We start from the raw sequence: 20,622 nt of genomic DNA on the forward strand, positions 1-20,622 counted from the left end.
ATTAACAATGTTTTTAAAAAATCAAACACATTATATAACAAATTAACGTAAATCCGAATCAAGCGTAAATTTAAAATTTAAAATTTTTAATTAATAAAATTAACAAAACAACAACAAATTAAGGATTAAGAACCTGAAGTATTGTTAGGGGTTAATTAGTGGTTCGCATTCCTTAATGGGATTAAATTACTTCTAACGAAAGACTATAGACGAAGGGACCTCATTAATGTGTGGTTAATTAGGCTTAAGACCTATGTCGACAGCTATTACGCAGCCCCGCTCCTGTGCCGGGTAAGTCCACTACGGGCTCACCATAGCCCGTGCTACTTGGAACTTTTGTTCTGAGTAGCTGAATCTAAACCAACAAACAATATGTCGACAACTAGGATAACCTTAACTGATCAACTACCGGGATTATTTAGGTCTAACGACTGCCAAAACTATTAAGGCCTTAACCAATACCAGTTTTCTCATGAGGTTATCTTGAGGTTATCTTGAGATGATTGCGGGGCTTTTAGTGTCCCCGCGGCCCGGTCCTCGACCAGGCCTCCACCCCCTAGGAAGCAGCCCGTGACAGCTGACTAACACCCAGGTACCTATTTTACTGCTAGGTAACAGGGGCATAGGGTGAAAGAAACTCTGCCCATTGTTTCTCGCCGGCGCCTGGGATCGAACCCAGGACCACAGGATCACAAGTCCAGCGTGCTGTCCGCTCGGCCGACCGGCTCTTCACCGGTACTCCTGAACAGGTTTACAAATTTCAGTAAATTTGTAAACCTGAAAAAAATAATAGTAAAAAAATAAAAGTAAAGAAAAGTAATACATAACACTATACACTAAAAACGTAAGCGTATAGTTTATTTGGGCTGGACGGTAGAGCGACGGTCTCGCTTCATGCAGGTCGGCGTTCAATCCCCGACCTCCCACCAAGTGGTTGGGCACCATTCCTTTCCCCCCGTCCCATCCCAAATCCTTATCCTGACCCCTTCCCAGTGTTATATAGTCGTGATGGCCTGACGCTTTCTCCTGATTGTTCTTTGTGTATATACAAACAGCAGATATATATATATATATATATATATATATATATATATATATATATATATATATATATATATATATATATATATATATATATATATATCTTTCAACCCGTCCTCACACTAGGCTGGTTAAAGCAGCGGCCATCCTCCCCCAGACGCATTCATCAATGTTAACAAACTGTGTATTAAACATGGGTTTGTTCTCTTATGTAAATTAATATTATTATACATATAAATTCTATGTATAGTTAGGCGTAGGTTAACACCTAACTATACATAGTTAGTTGTTTAGTTTGTAAATCACTTTTCATTCATAAACGGGGGGTTTGGCGGCCGAATTAACGAGCTTGGGTCTTTGTATGCGAGGACAGACTGTCTCTTTCCAGGGGCTCGATCTCGAGTCAATTTTGCTCGTGAGCTGTGGAGGTGAGCGCGCTATCCGCCACACACACACACACACACACACACACACACACACACACACACACACACACACACACACACAAGTTGCCTTTAGAAACTTGTGTAAGGAATCTTTCAGAACCCTGTATACCACTTATGTCAGACCAATCCTGGAGTATGCAGCTCCAGCCTGGAGTCCATACCTAGTTAAACACAAGACAAAGTTAGAGAAGATTCAGCGGTATGCCACCAGGCTCGTCCCGGAACTGAGAGGATTGAGCTACGAGGAAAGGTTAAAGGAGCTGAACCTCACATCCCCGGAAAACAGAAGAGTAAGAGGAGACATGATAACCACCTACAAAATTCTCAGGGGAATTGACAGGGTGGACAAAGACAAACTCTTCAGCACGGGTGGGACACGAACAAGTGGACACAGGTGGAAACTTAGTACCCAGATGAGCCACAGAGACGTTAGAAAGATTTTTTTCAGTGTCAGAGTAGTTAATAAATGGAATGCATTAGGCAGTGATGTGGTGGAGGCTGACTCCATACACAGTTTCAAATGTAGATATGATAGAGCCCGGTAGGCTCAGGAATCTGTACACCAGTTGACTGACGGTTGAGAGGCGGGACCAAAGAGCCAGAGCTCAACCCCCGCAAGCACAACTAGGTGAGTACAATTAGGTGAGTACACACACACGCGCGCGCGCGCGAATCTCGTTTGCAGGAGTCACATATACAATTTTAAACACACGAGTGAAAAAAAAAATTAAAATAACACATGACTTTGGATGAAAACCGTTGAAAACAAAATATATATATATATATATATATATATATATATATATATATATATATATATATATATATATATATATATATATATATATATATATATATATATATATATATATATATATATATATATATATATACATATTTATATATGTATAGTTTTGGTCGCAGGGAGACGAGAGATTTTCGCTACACGGAACATAATTTTCACTCGATGAAGGGCTTAGTTCACATATTTTTTTTCAATTCGCGACAGAAAACGGGAGGTTTTGGAGGAGAAACTTGGATATTATATTTTTGTTGAGGGATAGTGTCGAAGCTCAATGTGTTTTTTTCCCTTATTTGTATTTTAATCTATGTTTATGTTTGTCACTGAGGAAGAAATGGTATTAATGTTAAATGCTATTAAAGGAGAATGGTTTGATATGAGAGAGAAGGAAGAAGGAAGGATGGAAGATGGAAGAAGGAAGTGATAGTAGCAATGGTGTGGGTGAAAGGGGGTTATGGGGCGAGGGGGGGGGGGGTTGTGTGGGTTGGGGGTGTGAGAGGGGGGGAGGGGGGGTTCATGTTCTCTTTTTTTTCGCTCTCTCTTATTTATATCTCTCTTTTTCTTTTGCTATCTCCGTCTCTCTATTTCTGTCTATTTCTGTTTGTCTGACTTTCTCTTGCACAATCATATTTTCTCTCCCATGCTTTCTTATTCTCGCCTACTTTCTCTCTCTCTCTCTCTCTCTCTCTCTCTCTCTCTCTCTCTCTCTCTCTCTCTCTCTCTCTTTCTTCCACACAATCATGGATACGTGTCCACACGCAATTATTCGACAGCTCATATACAACTTTCCGAAGTTTTATTCAGTTTAATCACGTAACACAGCGAGCGTGTTGTCAAGTCAGTCAAACATGGCGTCAGTAAACACCCCAGGAATGTACCTCCGGAATACATTCACTCTTCGAATGTATTCTGACATTGAAAACAAAAATCGACTGTGAAATGTATTTTCACAGTCGCGTCTCGCCAGCCATACGGTCTCTCCCTCTCTCCTCGACGTCCACGTCAGAACTAAAGCCCAAACACCTTCACTACACAGGTTTATACTAAACCCAGCCAGACTGGAATGTGTACGAATGGTCACTCCGAATCCCCCCCCCCCCCCGCAGACAGATTTAAGACCAGCGTAATCAATTCTTATATACGCAGGATCCTTACGCATTGTTCCGACTGACCACGAGGACTGGACAGAAGTCTTCAAGAATTAATGAACAACGGATACACGAATAGGGGAATTGAACACCCATATCAGAAGATATATAGACAAAACGGTACAACAGAGAAACAGAGAACAACAACCATAACAACAAACAACCTATCCCATAAATATTACAACTCCACTATGAGTTAACGGAATAAAACAGAAGAATGATTTAAAATGAAATTTCAAATGGAGTGAAACCGACAGCCCCAGACCAATGATTGGAATTGATTATTTATCTCAAAACAAAACGGACGGCTGATTTGATACTCAAGAACAGGCCCCAATAAACAATTGAACCTTCTCCAAAATGCAAATGTGGGTATACCAGTTTACACGGTCCAATGAAGGCTGTCACCTTCGATCTGCTTGTATCGGTATGGCCACCACACAGCTTTCGAGAAGACTGACCTGTTATCTTCAAGCTGGTGTCTCTCTTGCTCAGACACCAGCATGAAGATAGCAGGTGTCTCAGACCCAGACCTCACCATACAGCACAGGATAACGACGACATCTCTAACGAGCTCCTCGCCCACCGCCTGGCCTTATGTTTGATACATATACACATATTCATACATATCGTCATGCACATATACCCATAATTACATATATGGATACAAATACCTTCATATTGATATACATTCGTAGATAGATTCAAGCAGATAGTTTTAATGACCCAGCAAACTGTTCCTGCCACAGTCATTCAGGCATACATACATATTCATAAATTGTATGGATTCAACAAAGTTAAGCCTCCCAACAGGAAATCATACAAACACTCTCATACACTCATACACGTCTCATTCTTGAAGGCTGAGAGCATGTACACACCAGTGCTGAGTTTGAGGTCGTGCTTAAGCGGTGGAAGCGGAGACAAATGGGCAAAATGTTTCTTTCACCCTGATGCCCCTGTTACCTAGCAGTAAATAGGTACCTGGGAGTTAGACTACAGGCTGCTTCCCGGGGAATGTGTAACAAAAAGGAGGCCTGGTCGAGGACCGGGCCGCGGGGACGCTAAAGCCCCGAAATCATCTCAAGATAACCTCAAGATAACCTCAAGATAACCTCAAGATAACCTCAAAATAACCTCAAGAAGCGTCTAACATCGCTCAAGTGACAGATTATCAGCTTTTTCTATAGGGTCGTTCCCTAACTTTTTTTTAAGCTTTCCCTCCCCCTCAAGTGACAGCTTAAGAGCTTGTTTTCTAAGCGTTAGGAGCAATTAGAGACAGCAGTGAGAAATAATAACTGCGAGCCTTAAATTCTCAACATAACTGACTGCTTAAACGTTTGTTTTTAGTTCTTTCTTAAGCTTGAGTTGGAGTTTTTTTTCTTAAGCTTGAGTTGGAGTTTTTTTTCTTAAGCTTGAGTTGGAGTTTTTTTTCTTAAGCTTGAGTTGGAGTTTTTTTTTCTTAAGCTTGAGTTGGAGTTTCTTCTTAAGCTTGAGTTAGAGTTTTTTCTTTAAACTTGAGTTGGAGTTTTTTCTTAAGCTTGAGTTAGAGTTTTTTTTCTTAAACTTTAGTTGGAGTTTTTTCTTAAGCTTGAGTTGGAGTTTTTTTCCTTAAACTTGAGTTGGATTTTTTTCTTAAGCTTGAGTTGGAGTTTTTTCTTAAGCTTGAGTTGGAGTTATTTCTTAAGCTTGAGTTGGAGATTTTTCTTAAGCTTGAGTTGGAGTTTTTTCTCAAGCTTGAGTTGGAGTTTTTTCTTAAGCTTGAGTTGGAGTTTTTGTCCTTAAACTTGAGTTGGAGTTTTTTCTCAAGCTTGAGTTGGAGTTTTTTCTTAAGCTTGAGTTGGAGTTTTTTTCCTTAAACTTGAGTTGGATTTTTTCTCAAGCTTGAGTTGGAGTTTTTTCTTAAGCTTGAGTTGGAGTTTTTTCTTAAGCTTGAGTTGTAGTTTTTTCTCAAGCTTGAGTTGGAGTTTTTTCTTAAGCTTGAGTTGGAGTTATTTCTTAAGCTTGAGTTGGAGTTTTTTCTTTAAGCTTGAGTTGGAGTTGTTTCTTAAGCTTGAGTTGGAGTTTTTTCTTAAGCTTGAGTTGTAGTTTTTTCTCAAGCTTGAGTTGGAGTTTTTTCTTAAGCTTGAGTTGGAGTTATTTCTTAAGCTTGAGTTGGATTTTTTTCTTTAAGCTTGAGTTGGAGTTGTTTCTTAAGCTTGAGTTGGAGTTTTTTCTTAAGCTTGAGTTGGAGTTTTTTCTTTAAGCTTGAGTTGGAGTTGTTTCTTAAGCTTGAGTTGGAGTTTTTTCTTAAGCTTGAGTTGGAGTTTTTTCTTTAAGCTTGAGTTGTAGTTTTTTCTCAAGCTTGAGTTGGAGTTTTTTTCTTAAGCTTGAGTTGGAGTTTTTTTCCTTAAGCTTAAGTTGGAGTTTTTTCTTAAGCTTGAGTTGGAGTTTTTTTTCTCAAGCTTGAGTTGGAGTTTTTTTCCTTAAGCTTAAGTTGGAGTTTTTTCTTAAGCTTGAGTTGGAGTTTTTTTTCTCAAGCTTGAGTTGGAGTTTTTTTCCTTAAGCTTAAGTTGGAGTTTTTTCTTAAGCTTGAGTTGTAGTTTTTTCTTAAGCTTGAGTTGGAGTTTTTTTTCTTAAGCTTGAGTTGGAGTTTTTTCTTAAGCTTGAGTTGGAGTTATTTCTTAAGCTTGAGTTGGAGTTTTTTCTTAAGCTTGAGTTGGAGTTTTTGTCCTTAAACTTGAGTTGGAGTTTTTTCTTAAGCTTGAGTTGGAGTTTTTTCTTAAGCTTGAGTTGGAGTTATTTCTTAAGCTTGAGTTGGAGTTTTTTCTTAAGCTTGAATTCGAGTTTTTTTTCTTAAGCTTGAATTGGAGTTTTTTTTCTTAAGCTTGAGTTGGAGTTATTTCTTAAGCTTGAGTTGGAGTTCTTTCGAGAGTAGCGAGGTCGTTATTGCCCTCAAGGGAACATAACGAGGGATTAAGGGTAATTTCAGACCGACTTCAATCTTCCCGAGATAAAAAAAAAATCCGGGAGAGTGAGTCGATTTCCGGAAACCATTTACGCATTTCGTAAGAGATCCAGATGAGAGATGGACGACTCCACACACTCTTACGTATTTCGAAAGAAACCTGAATGATTGAGCGTTGTATTCGTCCAGTTGCGAAGACCAGAAATAAATCATGATGAAAATGGAAGCCATTGATCGAGAAGAACCAGGAGAGAGAGAGAGAGGGAGAGAGAGAGAGAGAGAGAGAGAGAGAGAGAGAGAGAGAGAGAGAGAGAGAGAGAGAGAGAGAGAGAGAGAGAGAGAGAGAGAGAGAGAGAGAGAGAGAGAGAGAGAGAGAGAGAGAGAGAGAGAGAGAGAGAGAGAGAGAGAGAGAGAGAGAGAGAGAGAGAGAGAGAGAGAGAGAGAGAGAGAGAGAGAGATGGGATTGGATGTCAACGTATCTGTGAGGCGTTAAGTCCGGGTCGATGGCCCCCATCGGCGGTTAAGACACCGTTGTTACAAAGGTCGATTGTGCAATCGGTTCTTAGGTTATGCTCATCCAAACGGCTGCGACCCAGCCCGATGACGTATTCATCAAGGTTGACATACTGTCTATTTAATATCGGAATTTTCTCAAAATATAAATTATTTTTACGTCTAAGAATTTTGCGTTTAGCTAGGTCTAGATTAGGTTAAGTTAGGTGTTCAGGTTCTGTTGGTAATGCTTTTTCAATTCGAACAGATTCTGGCAATTCGAACAGAGAGCAATGCAATGCTAGAGAGTGTTCGAATGATAGCAATAAGAAATCGTACGGAGAGTGGTTATCAGTAAGAAACGTTTGACGGCTGAATTACCGAGAAGTTGTCCATTGTTTGTAAGGTCGGACTGTAGTTGTGTAGTAGCCTCCTCCCCCCCCCTCCCTCCGCAAAGTTGGAACCGGGCCGTTGGATCCCCGACGTCGGCTTACGTAAATGTGGTCCCGACCGAAGTTGGCACTGGGTCATACAGACCACGAAGAGGGTGCTGGATCGAGGCTGGATTTCGAAAGAGGTTGATAACGATTTCGATGATAACGAATGCTGCGTTCGTTCGCCCCTCTGTTGGCCGAACACGAAACTGGTCGACGAAAGATCGACGCACAGCCAAAGTGACAACAAGTTAAAATTGGGTCGTTAAATCGACCCGGGCTTAACACTGATAATCTCTGGTCGACTAGGCATGAGAAGAACAGCAACTGGTCGATGGAGCATGACGGAGATAACAGCAGCTGGTCGATGGAGCATGAACGAGATAACAGCAGCTGGTCGATGGAGCATGAACGAGATAACAGCAGCTGGTCGATGGAGCATGACCGAGATAACAGCAGCTGGTCGATGAAGCATGAACGAGATAACAGCAGCTGGTCGATGGAGCATGACCGAGATAACAGCAGCTGGTCGATGGAGCATGGACGAGATAACAGCAGCTGGTCGATAGGGCATGAACGAGATAACAGCAGCTGGTCGATGGAGCATGACCGAGATAACAGCAGCTGGTCGATGAAGCATGAACCAGATAACAGCAGCTGGTCGATGGAGCATGAACGAGATAACAGCAGCTGGTCGATGGAGCATGAACGAGATAACAGCAGCTGGTCGATAGGGCATGAACGAGATAACAGCAGCTGGTCGATGGAGCATGAACGAGATAACAGCAGCTGGTCGATGGAGCATGAACCAGATAACAGCAGCTGGTCGATGAAGCATGACCGAGATAACAGCCAGTCGACAGAGCATTATAACATGATCCTGGAGCATACGGACTATAGGCTGCGACAATGATTGGTTGAGGGGAAGTAAGTTAGAGCAGCGAGGAGGAAATTGGGTGAACGGGGCAAGAAGTTGATTCAGTGAGGCAGTGACGGGCAGAAAGTTCAATCAATGTTGGGGCAGAAAGGTGAATCACCGGGGCAGTAAGTTGAATCACCATAGGGCAAAAAAGGTCAATCACCAAGGTGGAAAAAAGGTTGAATCATCAGGGGCAGTAAGTTGAATCACCATAGGGCAAAAAAGGTCAGTCACCGAGGGGGAAAAAAGGTTGAATCATCAGGGGCAGTAAGTTGAACTAAAGGGGCCAGTGAGTTGTACCACACAGTGAACTATGCTTACAAGAGACTAAAATGCTTCCGAGTGCCTCAAACTTATAAAAACCACTCGCTTCTAAGGAACACCAGAGCATAGCATAATCCCTCCCCTTATAACCAACCCAAAACTCCCTCAAAATAACCTCCATATATATTTTTATCCCCAAGAAATCGCAATTCTTGACCCAAAATAGAGAACACACCTAGAAAGGCCATTGACTATACACACACACACACACAAACTTTCCAAACTCTCACTATTTCCCAATGACAAGGAATGGATGGGGAATGCTTGAGCAGAACGGAGGAAATACTGGCTAACTTTCTCCTCCGCCTTAGAGAGAGAGTTGCAGGGTGCTGAAACTGGGGCCCAGGCACTGAGGCACAGTGCCACACACAACTTTTGGGAAATTTAACAAGTGAAAAATTGCCTCAGGGAGCTAGCATGGCGCCAGTGAGAGGTTTGCAGCAAAGGCTATTCAAAATTATGGGTCCGGGTTCGATACCACTGGACCTAATATATATATATATATATATATATATATATATATATATATATATATATATATATATATATATATATATATATATATATATATATATATATATTGGTAGCAACCTTTCCTATAGACATATATCATTGACTGTGATAGAAAGAGTAAGATCAATGATTCTAGCGAGAATCTTCTCTACTTTCCTTACATTTTTCTTCATTTGAGAAGGAAGTTGAAAAATTAAGTCCCCAAAGTTCTGGAGAGTTAATTTTTATCTACACTTTTTAGAAACTGGAAAATGAGCTTTGGAGAGTTAGTTTTTTAACTTTCTTCTTGAGTGAAGAAAAATGTAAAGAAAAAATTCGTGCTAGAATAATTGATTTCACGCTTACGGTTGAATATATATATATATATATATATATATATATATATATATATATATATATATATATATATATATATATATATATATATATATATATATTCAGAAGGACTCCTTCTGAAGATGTATTAATATACGAAAGTACTTAAGGAAATTCCTGTTTCAATTCTTCCTCCGTGGTCTGACACTGTAATATAAATATATATATATATATATATATATATATATATATATATATATATATATATATATATATATATATATATATATAATTAGTATATTTTGGTAGCAGTCTTTCCTGTAGACATATATTATTAAATATGACCGAAAAAGTAAGATTAATAATTCTAACACGAATTTTCTCAATCTTTCTTACATTTCTTTTCACTGTTGGTGGTAATTCAAAAATCAATTCTCCAAAATTAATTTTTATTTCTAGTCTGACGCGACACTTGAACGCGTTTCGTAATAACTTATTACATTTTCAAAGACTTTAGTTTACACACACACAACTAAAACCTGCAAACACTAAACAGAGTCCTACTATACTATAATTCAAATGGCTTTCATTTTATATACCTGCATTTGTGTGAGGTGATATGTTACAACAGTTTTGGATGTGGTGAAAACACAAGACAGAACACGAAACAATGAGTATAATATTGGGTAAGTTTAAAGGGAAGAATGGAAGTAGCTGCAAAGGGCCTATTGGCCCATATTTCTTGATGCTTCTATATTGGTGCGGAGTCTTGAAATGGGTAGAATATAGTTGTGCATTAATTGGCTGTTGATTGCTGGTGTTGACTTCTTAATGTGTAGTGCCTCGCAGATATCAAGCCGCCTGCTATCGCTGTATCTATCGATGATTTCCGTGTTGTATGTTAAGACTTCTCTGGTGATGGTCTGGTTGTAGGAAGAGATTATATGTTCCTTGATGGAGCCCTGTTGCTTATGCATCGAGAAGATGGAGAAGGATGGGAAGCTGCCCTGTCTAGATTCCTTTCCCTCCAGGCTGGCCAACATACGAACGGCATTCAGAAACTTGTGTAAAGAATCATTCAGAACTTTGTATATCACATATGTCAGGCCAATCCTGGAGTATGCAGCCCCAGTATGGAGTCCATATCTAGTCAAGGATAAGACTAAACTGGAAAAGGTTCAAAGGTTTGCCACCAGACTAGTACCCGAGCTGAGAGGTATGAGCTACGAGGAGAGACTACGGGAATTAAACCTCACTTCGCTGGAAGACAGAAGAGTTAGGAGGGAACATGATCACCACATTCAAGATTCTCAAGGGAATTGATAGGGTAGATAAAGACAGGCTATTTAACACAAGGGGCACACGCACAAGGGGACACAGGTGGAAACTGAGTGCCCAAATGAGCCACAGAGATATTAGAAAGAACTTTTTTAGTGTCAGAGTGGTTGACAAATGGAATGCATGTGGAAGTGATGTGGTGGAGGCTGACTCCATACACAGTTTCCTGTGTAGATATGACAGAGCCCAATAGGCTCAGGAACCTGTACACCTGTTGATTGACAGTTGAGAGGCGGGACCAAAGAGCCAGAGCTCAACCCCCGCAAACACAACTAGGTGAGTACAACTAGGTGAGTACACACACACACACACACACACACACACACACACACACACACACACACACACACACACACACACACACACACACACCCACACACACACACACTCAACGCACCAGAGACTTTCTTAGCGAGACAACGCGGGAAATGAGGAATTGTTTGTCATCTTGGGAGACGTGAGCTGTCAGCCCTGTAGTGATGACAACACCAGCCGCCTCTACCACCAGGGCTGAAAGAGAGAGAGAGAGAGAGAGAGAGAGAGAGAGAGAGAGAGAGAGAGAGAGAGAGAGAGAGAGAGAGAGAGAGAGAGAGAGAGAGAGAGAGAGAGAGTGAGAGAGAGAGAGAGAGAGAGAGAGAGAGACAGAGACAGAGACAGAGAGAGACAGAGATAAATTAGAACTTGAACAACCTTGAAGCACAATGAAAACATCCTCATAAATATATATTCTTTTTTTATATCAGAGTATATATATATATATATATATATATATATATATATATATATATATATATATATATATATATATATATATATATATATATATATATATATATACGCATCAATAATATATGATTACAATGTACCTATATAAGAGAATGACTGTCTGTCTGTCCAAGCGAGGCCAGACGCTAATGGTTAGTCTCACCCAACTTTGCAGGGGGAGTGACCTGGGGTATGGGAGAGACATAGTCTAGTCGGGATAGGCCTAAGGTGAATACTTTTAAAAAATAGCAACATTTATAGAGATCCCCCATACCATTTGCATGGAGTCAAGTGTGAAGTGTATTGTGTGATTACCATAGAGTTTTTAGTGACATTAATAATGCATTTTCTGAAAGAAGAGGGGATAGAGGGAACCAGGAAGGGGAGTGGAGGACACGAAGCAGGGAAGAGGTGGGAAAGAGGAAGAGACCCGGGCACCACCGGCTTATTGAATGTGACAGGAAGTTCTTCTCCTCTACACCTCTCATGTTTTTTTCTTCACTAGTGAAGGAAGTTGAAAAAAATAAACTGCGTTTCGCTGACCCCGACCAACATACTCAAGGGCAGGCCAGAAGTTGATGCCATTCAGCTGGATGAACCGGATACGTTAACCGAGAAGTGAGGGGGTGTGTGTCTTCGTCTTGAAGATGGTAGAGGGTAACGGAGTTGTGTGTATTTGATATGTCGTGCTCATGTCTCACTCGTCTGTTGAGTATTTCAGTCTCAGGATGTCTCTGGTGGTGATCTGACTGTGTGTACTCACCTAGAGCAGCGTCCTAACGATAGCAGCGTCAACATGATAGCAGCGTCCTAACGATACCAGCGTCAGTTTGATAGCAGCGTCCTAACGATAGCAGCGTCCTAACGACAGCAGCGTCTTAACGATAGCAGCGCCCTAACGATAACAGCGTCAACACGATAACAGCGTCCTAACGATAGCAACACAATGCAAGTCCTGTACCCGCATGTGTTATCAAACACAAATCCAATGTGTCCGCGAGAGACCAAACTCCCCAGTGGGAGGGGGATTGGGGGGGATGGGGGAAGGGGGGGATTGGGGGGGGATGGGGAATGGGGGGATGGGGAGGGGGATCGACCTAATCAAACGTCGATCAATCTGTGTCGATTATTGAACCCACGGCGCCACCTTCTTCCTGTTTTCTGTTTTCTTTTTAATCTTGGGTTAAGATTCCCGTGTTTAGCGAAGGTGCCAAGTTCTTGGGGAGGGGGGGGGGGGGAGTTCGGGATGGAGGGAGGGGGGGGGTGTTCGAGGGGGAGGAGGGAGGGGGGGGGTGTTCGAGGGGGAGGAGGGAGGGGGGCGTTCGAAATTCATGAGGTATAAATCATGATTATCATATCGTCTGATAGCACAAAGGATTTAATGCAGCAAAGAAGAATTATTCGTTAGACAAGCAAGGTTTTTTTTATGTAAAGAGGGGGGAGGGGGATAGGAGGGGGATGGGAGGGGGTTATGAGGGGCTTGGGTGAGGGGTGAGGGGTGAGGGGAGAGAGAGGGGAGAGAGAGGGAGAGACTGATCCCGCCCGCCGCGCCATCTACCAGGCCGGTGGCGGCACTACCGGCGGCGGCCGCCAGCTGAAGCTGCTCAGTGTCGCTGCGGAGGCTGGGAAGGGAGGGTGTGCGCGTCGACCGCTCCAGCCAGACCCGTGATCGAGCGAATGTGACTTCTCCCAAACTCGCTCTAAATCAGGAGTGCATAATAATAATAAATAAACACCTCCGACCTCTGATTGCTGGTGTGAGGAAAATGACAGTGATCTCAAAGTTGTTAAATTAGATAACAAAAGCAATAACTTATTCAAGGAGGACTTAACATGAGAACCAATTGAAACCGCTTAAGAAACTTCACTAATCTCGAAGGCTATTACGGAACTTCTGTAATTTATACGTAAGTAAAGCTTCAATATAGAGCACCGTTACATGACTGCCAGGTAACCGGCAGGCTTGGGCTCTATTATTGGGCTCTGTTATTGAGCTTTATAAAGTTGAAGAAATCCACACTTTATATGCATTGGAACCACCGCTTAAGACGTGATGAGCAATGAGGCTTCGAAGATAAGGATAGCTTCTGTTATCTAAAGGGATATGAGGCTTCAAAGATATGGATAGCTCCTGTTATCTAAAGGGATATGAGGCTTCAAAGATATGGATCGCTCCTGTTATCTAAAGGGATATGAGGCTTCAAAGATATGGATCGCTCCTGTTATCTAAAGGGATATGAGGCTTCAAAGATAAGGATCGTTCCTGTTATCTAAAGGGATATGAGGCTTCAAAGATAAGGATCGTTCCTGTTATCTAAAGGGATATGAGGCTTCACAAAGATAAGGATCGCTCCTGTTATCTAAAGGGGTATGAGGCTTCACAAAGATAAGGATCGTTCCTGTTATCTAAAGGGATATGAGGCTTCACAAAGATAAGGATCGCTCCTGTTATCTAAAGGGATATGAGGCTTCAAAGATATGGATAGAATTATACGAAAAAGCAAATAATATTATAATAAGAGTTATATATAGGCCACCAAATTTAGACAGAATGGAAGCAAAGCATCTATGGGATGAAATATCTAGAGCATCTAGATCTAACAGTACTTACGTCATGGGTGACTTTAATTTTAGTGGAATAAACTGGGTGAACAAAACAGGGAATAGTGAAGCAGAAGATTTTCTATAATTAATTGACGATTGCTTTCTTACGCAACACATTAAGGAACCAACACGGGAAAATAATATTTTAGATTTAGTGTTAACTAACAGGGAAACACAAATTAATGACATCGAAATAGGGAGTGAGCTAGGGAACAGTGATCACAAAGAAATCAGATTTAGCATAGAATGGAATAGACCTGTAGGAGAAAATTCTGTTAAAGTGCCAGATTTTCGAAAAGCTGATTTTAATAGCCTAAGAAATTTTTTGGGTCAAATTGATTGGAAAGTCTTGGGTATGGGGTGTGGGCCGGTCTTGGAGCGCGACATGAACCCAGCGATAGGTGACGTAAATGGGGATTTCGATGTGGATTCAATATATAACTTATTTAAGAATATTCTAAACAAAGCACAGGAACGTAGTATACCTTACAAATTGAATAGATCGAATACCAATGACCCAAAGTGGATAACAAAGAATTTGAAGAACCTTATAGGTAAAAAGAGAGCTTGGTACAAAAGGATTAAAAATGGGAAGGTCACTTTAGAACAGGAATTCGTACAACTGGTTAGAAATGTTAAAAAAGAGATAAGGAAAGCAAAAAGAAACTATGAAGTTCGCATAGCAGGGCAAGCAAAGACAAATCCTAAAGGGTTTTTTCAGTTATATCGTACTAAGACTAGGGAAAGGATAGGTCCATTAAAAACTGAGACAGGTCAAATAACAGATAGGGATGAAGAGATGAGTAGTATTTTTAATAAATATTTTGCATCTGTATTTACTAAAGAAGAACTTAACAATATGCCTTCAGCCGAACAAGTCTATGTGGGTGGGGACGAGGACAGGTTGACGAGTTTAACAGTTACCAGGGAGGATGTTCTTAAACAAATAGTAAAACTCAAACCAAACAAATCCCCAGGGCCGGATGAAGTGTTTGCCAGGGTGCTTAAAGAATGCAAAGAGGAGCTTTGTGACCCACTGTCAACCATATTTAATAAATCAATAGAGTCAGGCAGAGTGCCAGAGTTTTGGAAAGTTGCTAATGTGATACCAGTTTTTAAGAAAGGAGATTCTTGCGTCTAACTATCGACCAATTAGCCTAACGTCTATTGTGGGAAAGTTACTCGAATCTATAATAGCAAATAAAATTCGTCTTCATCTTGAAAAACATAAATTAATAATTGAGTCGCAACATGGTTTTATAAATGGCCTTTCATGTTTAACAAATTTGTTATCTTTTTATTCTAGCATTGTTGAGGCAGTTGATAGTGGTAAGGATTGCGATGTTGTGTACCTTGACTTTAGCAAAGCTTTTGATACAGTGCCACATGAAAGACTGATTAAAAAGTTAGAGTCATGGTATTGGGGGTGCTATATTAAGCTGGAATAAGGCATGGCTATACCAAAGGAAACAGAGAGTTAGTATAAATGGAGTCAAGTCAGAGTGGGAAAATGTTGTAAGTGGGGTGCCTCAGGGCTCTCTCCTGGGACCTCTGTTGTTTATAATATATATAAATGATTTAGATTCAGGTTTGAGTAGCAACATTTGCAAATTTGCCGATGATACGAAAATCGGTAGGGAAATTAATTCGGAGGAGGACTCACTATCACTTCAAGTTGATCAAGATAGGGTTTTGAAATGGTCGAAGGATTGGCAGATGCAGCTTAATGCTGATAAATGTAGAGTTCTGAGGTTAGGTAATGATGATAGGGTTACAAGATACGAGCTAGATGGTGTTGAGATTGCGAAGTCGAATTGCGAAAGGGATCTGGGAGTTATGATTAGTAAGAATTTAAAACAAAAGGATCAATGCATAAATGTTCGTAATAAGGCAAATCGGACACTTGGATTTATTAATCGCAGCGTTAGTAACAAGACAACTGGTGTGGTTCTCAAGCTATATCTTGCTCTAGTTAGGCCCCATTTAGATTATGCAGTTCAGTTTTGGTCGCCATATTATAGAATGGATATAAATTCACTTGAACGTGTCCAGCGTAGGATGACTAAGTTAATTCCCCAAATTAGAAATCTTTCATATGAAGAAAGATTAACAAAGCTTAAGTTGCATTCACTGGAAAGGCGAAGAGTTAGGGGTGACATGATAGAGGTTTACAAGTGGGTGAATGGACATAACAAAGGGGATATTAATAGGGTATTAAAAGTATCAACACAAGACAGAACACGAAACAATGGGTATAAATTGGATAAGTTTAGATTTAAGAAAGACTTGGGTAAATACTGGTTCAGTAACAGGGTTGTTGATTTGTGGAACCAATTGCCGCGTAACATTGTGGAGGTGGGGTCCCTCGATTGTTTCAAGCATGGGTTGGACATATATATGAGTGGGATTGGGTGGTTATAAATAGGAGCTGCCTCGTATGGGCCAACAGGCCTTCTGCAGTTGCCTTTGTTCTTATGTTCTTATGATAGCTCCTGTTATCTAAAGGGATATGAGGCTTCAAAGATATGGATAGTTCCTGTTATCTAAAGGGATATGAGGCTTCAAAGATAAGGATCGTTCCTGTTATCTAAAGGGATATGAGGCTTCACAAAGATAAGGATCGCTCCTGTTATCTAAAGGGGTATGAGGCTTCACAAAGATAAGGATCGTTCCTGTTATCTAAAGGGATATGAGGCTTCACAAAGATAAGGATCGCTCCTGTTATCTAAAGGGATATGAGGCTTCAAAGATAAGGATCGTTCCTGTTATCTAAAGGGATATGAGGCTTCACAAAGATAAGAATAGCTCCTGTTATCTATAGGGATATGAGGCTTCAAAGATAAGGATCGTTCCTGTTATCTAAAGGGATATGAGGCATCACAAAGATAAGGATCGCTCCTGTTATCTAAAGGGGTATGAGGCTTCACAAAGATAAGGATCGTTCCTGTTATCTAAAGGGATATGAGGCTTCACAAAAATAAGGATCGCTCCTGTTATCTAAAGGGATATGAGGCTTCAAAGATAAGGATAGCTCCTGTTATCTAAAGGGATATGAGGCTTCAAAGATAAGGATCGTTCCTGTTATCTAAAGAGATATGAGGCTTCACAAAGATAAGAATAGCTCCTGTTATCTAAAGGGATATGAGGCTTCAAAGATAAGGATCGTTCCTGTTATTTAAAGGGATATGAGGCTTCACAAAGATAAGGATAGCTCCTGTTATCTAAAGGGATATGAGGCTTCAAAGATAAGGATCGCTCCTGTTATCTAAAGGGGTATGAGGCTTCACAAAGATAAGGATCGCTCCTGTTATCTAAAGGGATATGAGGCTTCAAAGATAAGGATCGTTCCTGTTATCTAAAGGGGTATGAGGCTTCACAAAGATAAGGATCGCTCCTGTTATCTAAAGGGATATGAGGCTTCACAAAGATAAGGATCGTTCCTGTTATCTAAAGGGGTATGAGGCTTCACAAAGATAAGGATCGTTCCTCTTGTCTAAAGGGATATGAGGCTTCAAAGATAAGGATAGCTCCTGTTATCTAAAGGGATATGAGGCTTCAAAGATATGGATAGCTCCTGTTATCTAAAGGGGTATGAGGCTTGAAAAATAAGGATCATTCCTGTTATCTCAAGGGATATGAGGCTTCAAAGATATGGATAGCTCCTGTTATCTAAAGGGATAAGAGGCTTCACAAAGATAAGGATAGCTCCTGTTATCTAAAGGGATATGAGGCTTCACAAAGATAAGGATAGCTCCTGTTATCTAAAGGGATATGAGGCTTCACAAAGATAAGGATAGCTTCGGTTATCTAAAGGGATATGAGGCTTCACAAAGATAAGGATCGTTCCTGTTATCTAAAGGGATAAAGGATTATGAGGCTTCACAAAGATAAGGATCGCTCCTGTTATCTAAACGGGTGATGAGCTATGAGGCTTCAAAGATAAGGATCGCTTCTTCTCTCCCAAGGAATGAAGCGGTGAAGAGCTTCACAGATACAGCTTCCTACAAAGATTCATCTCAACACAGAGAGATGTACAGCATCCATCACGTAGAAGCATCTCTTACCCCCTGGTCGATGGTCGAGAGGATTAGAGGGTATTCAGGGATATTCACTGGTCAGCTGTAGGGTATCTAAAGTTAGTCGGGCGTGGATACTTGCTATTGCTGCTGCTGCTGCTGCTGCTGTTGATTTTGGGGTCTGCTGTTGCATCTACCGCTGTGGCTTTTCTAATGTGGTTTCTTATAAACCTTTTTTTAGTCACTGAAATTTCACCAAAAAATAATTGATTTTAACCTTAATCCGCAATAAAAATAATTGAATCAATTAAATTACACAAAAATAGATTTCCCCCCAATCATAAAAAATTACACAAAAATAATTCCTCCAATCATTTAGATTACACAAAAATAATTCCTCCAATCATTTAAATTACACAAAAATAATTCCTCCAATCATTTAAATTACACAAAATTCCTCCAATCATTTAAATTACACAAAAATAATTCCTCCAATCATTTAAATTACACAAAAATAATTCCTCCAATCATTTAAAATTACACAAAAATAATTCCTCCAATCATTTAAAATTACACAAAAATAATTCCTCCAATCATTTAAATTGCACAAAATTCCTCCAATCATTTAAATTACACAAAAATAATTCCTCCAATCATTTAAATTACACAAAAAAACAGTTCCTCCAATCACTCAATTTACACAAAAATAATAATTTTTGTTCCCACTTTGTACTGACCAATGATGGATTTATTCAAAATTAACTGGACTAAAAAAATAAATGTATGTAATTCTTCAATACACAGGTCTATGTATCCGGCCCGCAAGATTGCATGTATCCGGCTTGCGAGTCTGTATGTATCCGGCTTGCAAGCCTGTATATATCCAGCTTGCAAGCCTGTATGTATCCGGCTTGCAAGCCTGTATGTATCCGGCTTGCAAGCCTGCATATATCCGGCTTGCAAGCCTGTAAGTATCCAGCCTGCAAGCCTGTATATATCCAGCTTGCAAGCCTGTATATATCCGGCTTGCAAGCCTGTATGTATCCAGCCTGCAAGCCTGTATGTATCCGGCTTGCAAGCCTGTAAGTATCCAGCCTGCAAGCCTGTATGTATCCGGCCTGCAAGCCTGTATATATCCGGCTTGCAAGCCTGTATGTATCCGGCCTGCAAGCCTGTATATATCCGGCTTGCAAGCCTGTATGTATCCAGCCTGCAAGCCTGTATGTATCCGGCTTGCAAGCCTGTAAGTATCCAGCCTGCAAGCCTGTATGTCTCCGGCTTGCAAGCCTGTATGTATCCAGCTTGCAAGCCTGTATGTATCCGGCTCGCAAACGTGTATTTATATCCGGCTTGCAAGTTTTTTTTTCGTACCCAGCTCGTAAGCTTTTATTTAGCCGGCTGGGAAAATAACGTGACATTAACAGAAAAATAAAAGAGTATTAGACCCTATTTTTTTGGTGTCTATTGCAAAAAAAATTGTTCTGAAATATTATTTGAATTCCTTTAGCCATAGTTACGACAACCAGGCAGTGATTGGCCAATCACAGGCTCTCAGTGGCGCAGTATGGCGATGATAAGAGTCCGAGACCCCTTGATAAGGCGCCAGGACTTGATAACGCTCCAGGACTTGATAACGCTCCAGGACTTGATAACGCTCCAGGACTTCATAATGATCCAGGACTTGATAACGCTTCAGGACTTGATAACGCTCCAGGACTTGATAACGCTCCAGGACTTGATAACGCTCCAGGACTTGATAACGCTCCAGGACTTGATAACGCTCCAGGACTTGATAACGCTCCAGGACTTGATAACGCTCCAGGACTTGATAACGCTCCAGGACTTGATAACGCTCCAGGACTTGATAACGCTCCAGGACTTGATAACGCTTCAGGACTTGATAACGCACAAGGACTTGATAACGCTCCAGGACTTGATAACGCTCCAGGACTTGTTAACGCTCCAGGACTTGATAACGCTCAAGGACTTGTTAACGCTCCAGGACTTGACAACGCTCGAGGACTTGATAACGCTCCAGGAATTGATAACGCTCCAGGACTTGACAACGCTCAAGGACTTGATAACGCTCCAGGACTTGGTAACGCTCCACGAGGAAGCGAAACCTCGTCACTGCGATATATGCGGGTTGAATTATTTGTTGATTTATTAACTAATAATTGGAATAACTAACTTGCTAACGTAACGCACACGTAGATAAACTAATCAGTGTTTATTTTTTCAGTCATGAATGATAATAGAATTGAACCATTACTCAACACCTATTATGGAAATGGGGTGTTTAATAGGTAAGGGGAGGGAAGGGGGTTGGAGAGGGGAGAGGAGAGGGGAGGGAGAGAGGGGGAATGGGGAGGGGGTGGGTGGGGGGTTGGGGGGTGGGGTGTGTATTGAAATGTAAACATGAGTTAATTTGACCCCCTCGTGTCATAATGACCCCCTCGTAGTGGATGGAAAAGGCTTCTCGAAGCTCAGTAACGAGTTCTAACTATGTGCAGGTGTT

At 40.8% G+C, this 20,622-nt stretch overlaps 2 protein-coding genes across 2 annotated transcripts; both read left to right on the forward strand.

Moving 5' to 3' along the window:
* Nucleotides 1-7,644: 7,644 nt before the first annotated feature.
* On the forward strand, nucleotides 7,645-8,223 carry LOC138349896 (protein starmaker-like). Its single transcript, XM_069299886.1, has one exon. The coding sequence runs from the start codon at nucleotides 7,645-7,647 to the stop codon at nucleotides 8,221-8,223; it is 579 nt and encodes a 192-aa protein (XP_069155987.1).
* A 9,783-nt stretch (nucleotides 8,224-18,006) lies between these two features.
* LOC138349897 (collagen alpha-2(IV) chain-like) lies at nucleotides 18,007-20,294 on the forward strand. The gene is made up of 2 exons (XM_069299887.1): nucleotides 18,007-18,182; nucleotides 19,652-20,294. Exons 1-2 carry the CDS (start codon nucleotides 18,007-18,009, stop codon nucleotides 20,292-20,294), a joined length of 819 nt encoding a protein of 272 aa, XP_069155988.1.
* The last annotated feature ends 328 nt before the right edge of the window (nucleotides 20,295-20,622 follow it).

Source organism: Procambarus clarkii, chromosome 43, assembly GCF_040958095.1.
Source record: "Procambarus clarkii isolate CNS0578487 chromosome 43, FALCON_Pclarkii_2.0, whole genome shotgun sequence".
NCBI lineage: Eukaryota > Metazoa > Arthropoda > Malacostraca > Decapoda > Cambaridae > Procambarus > Procambarus clarkii.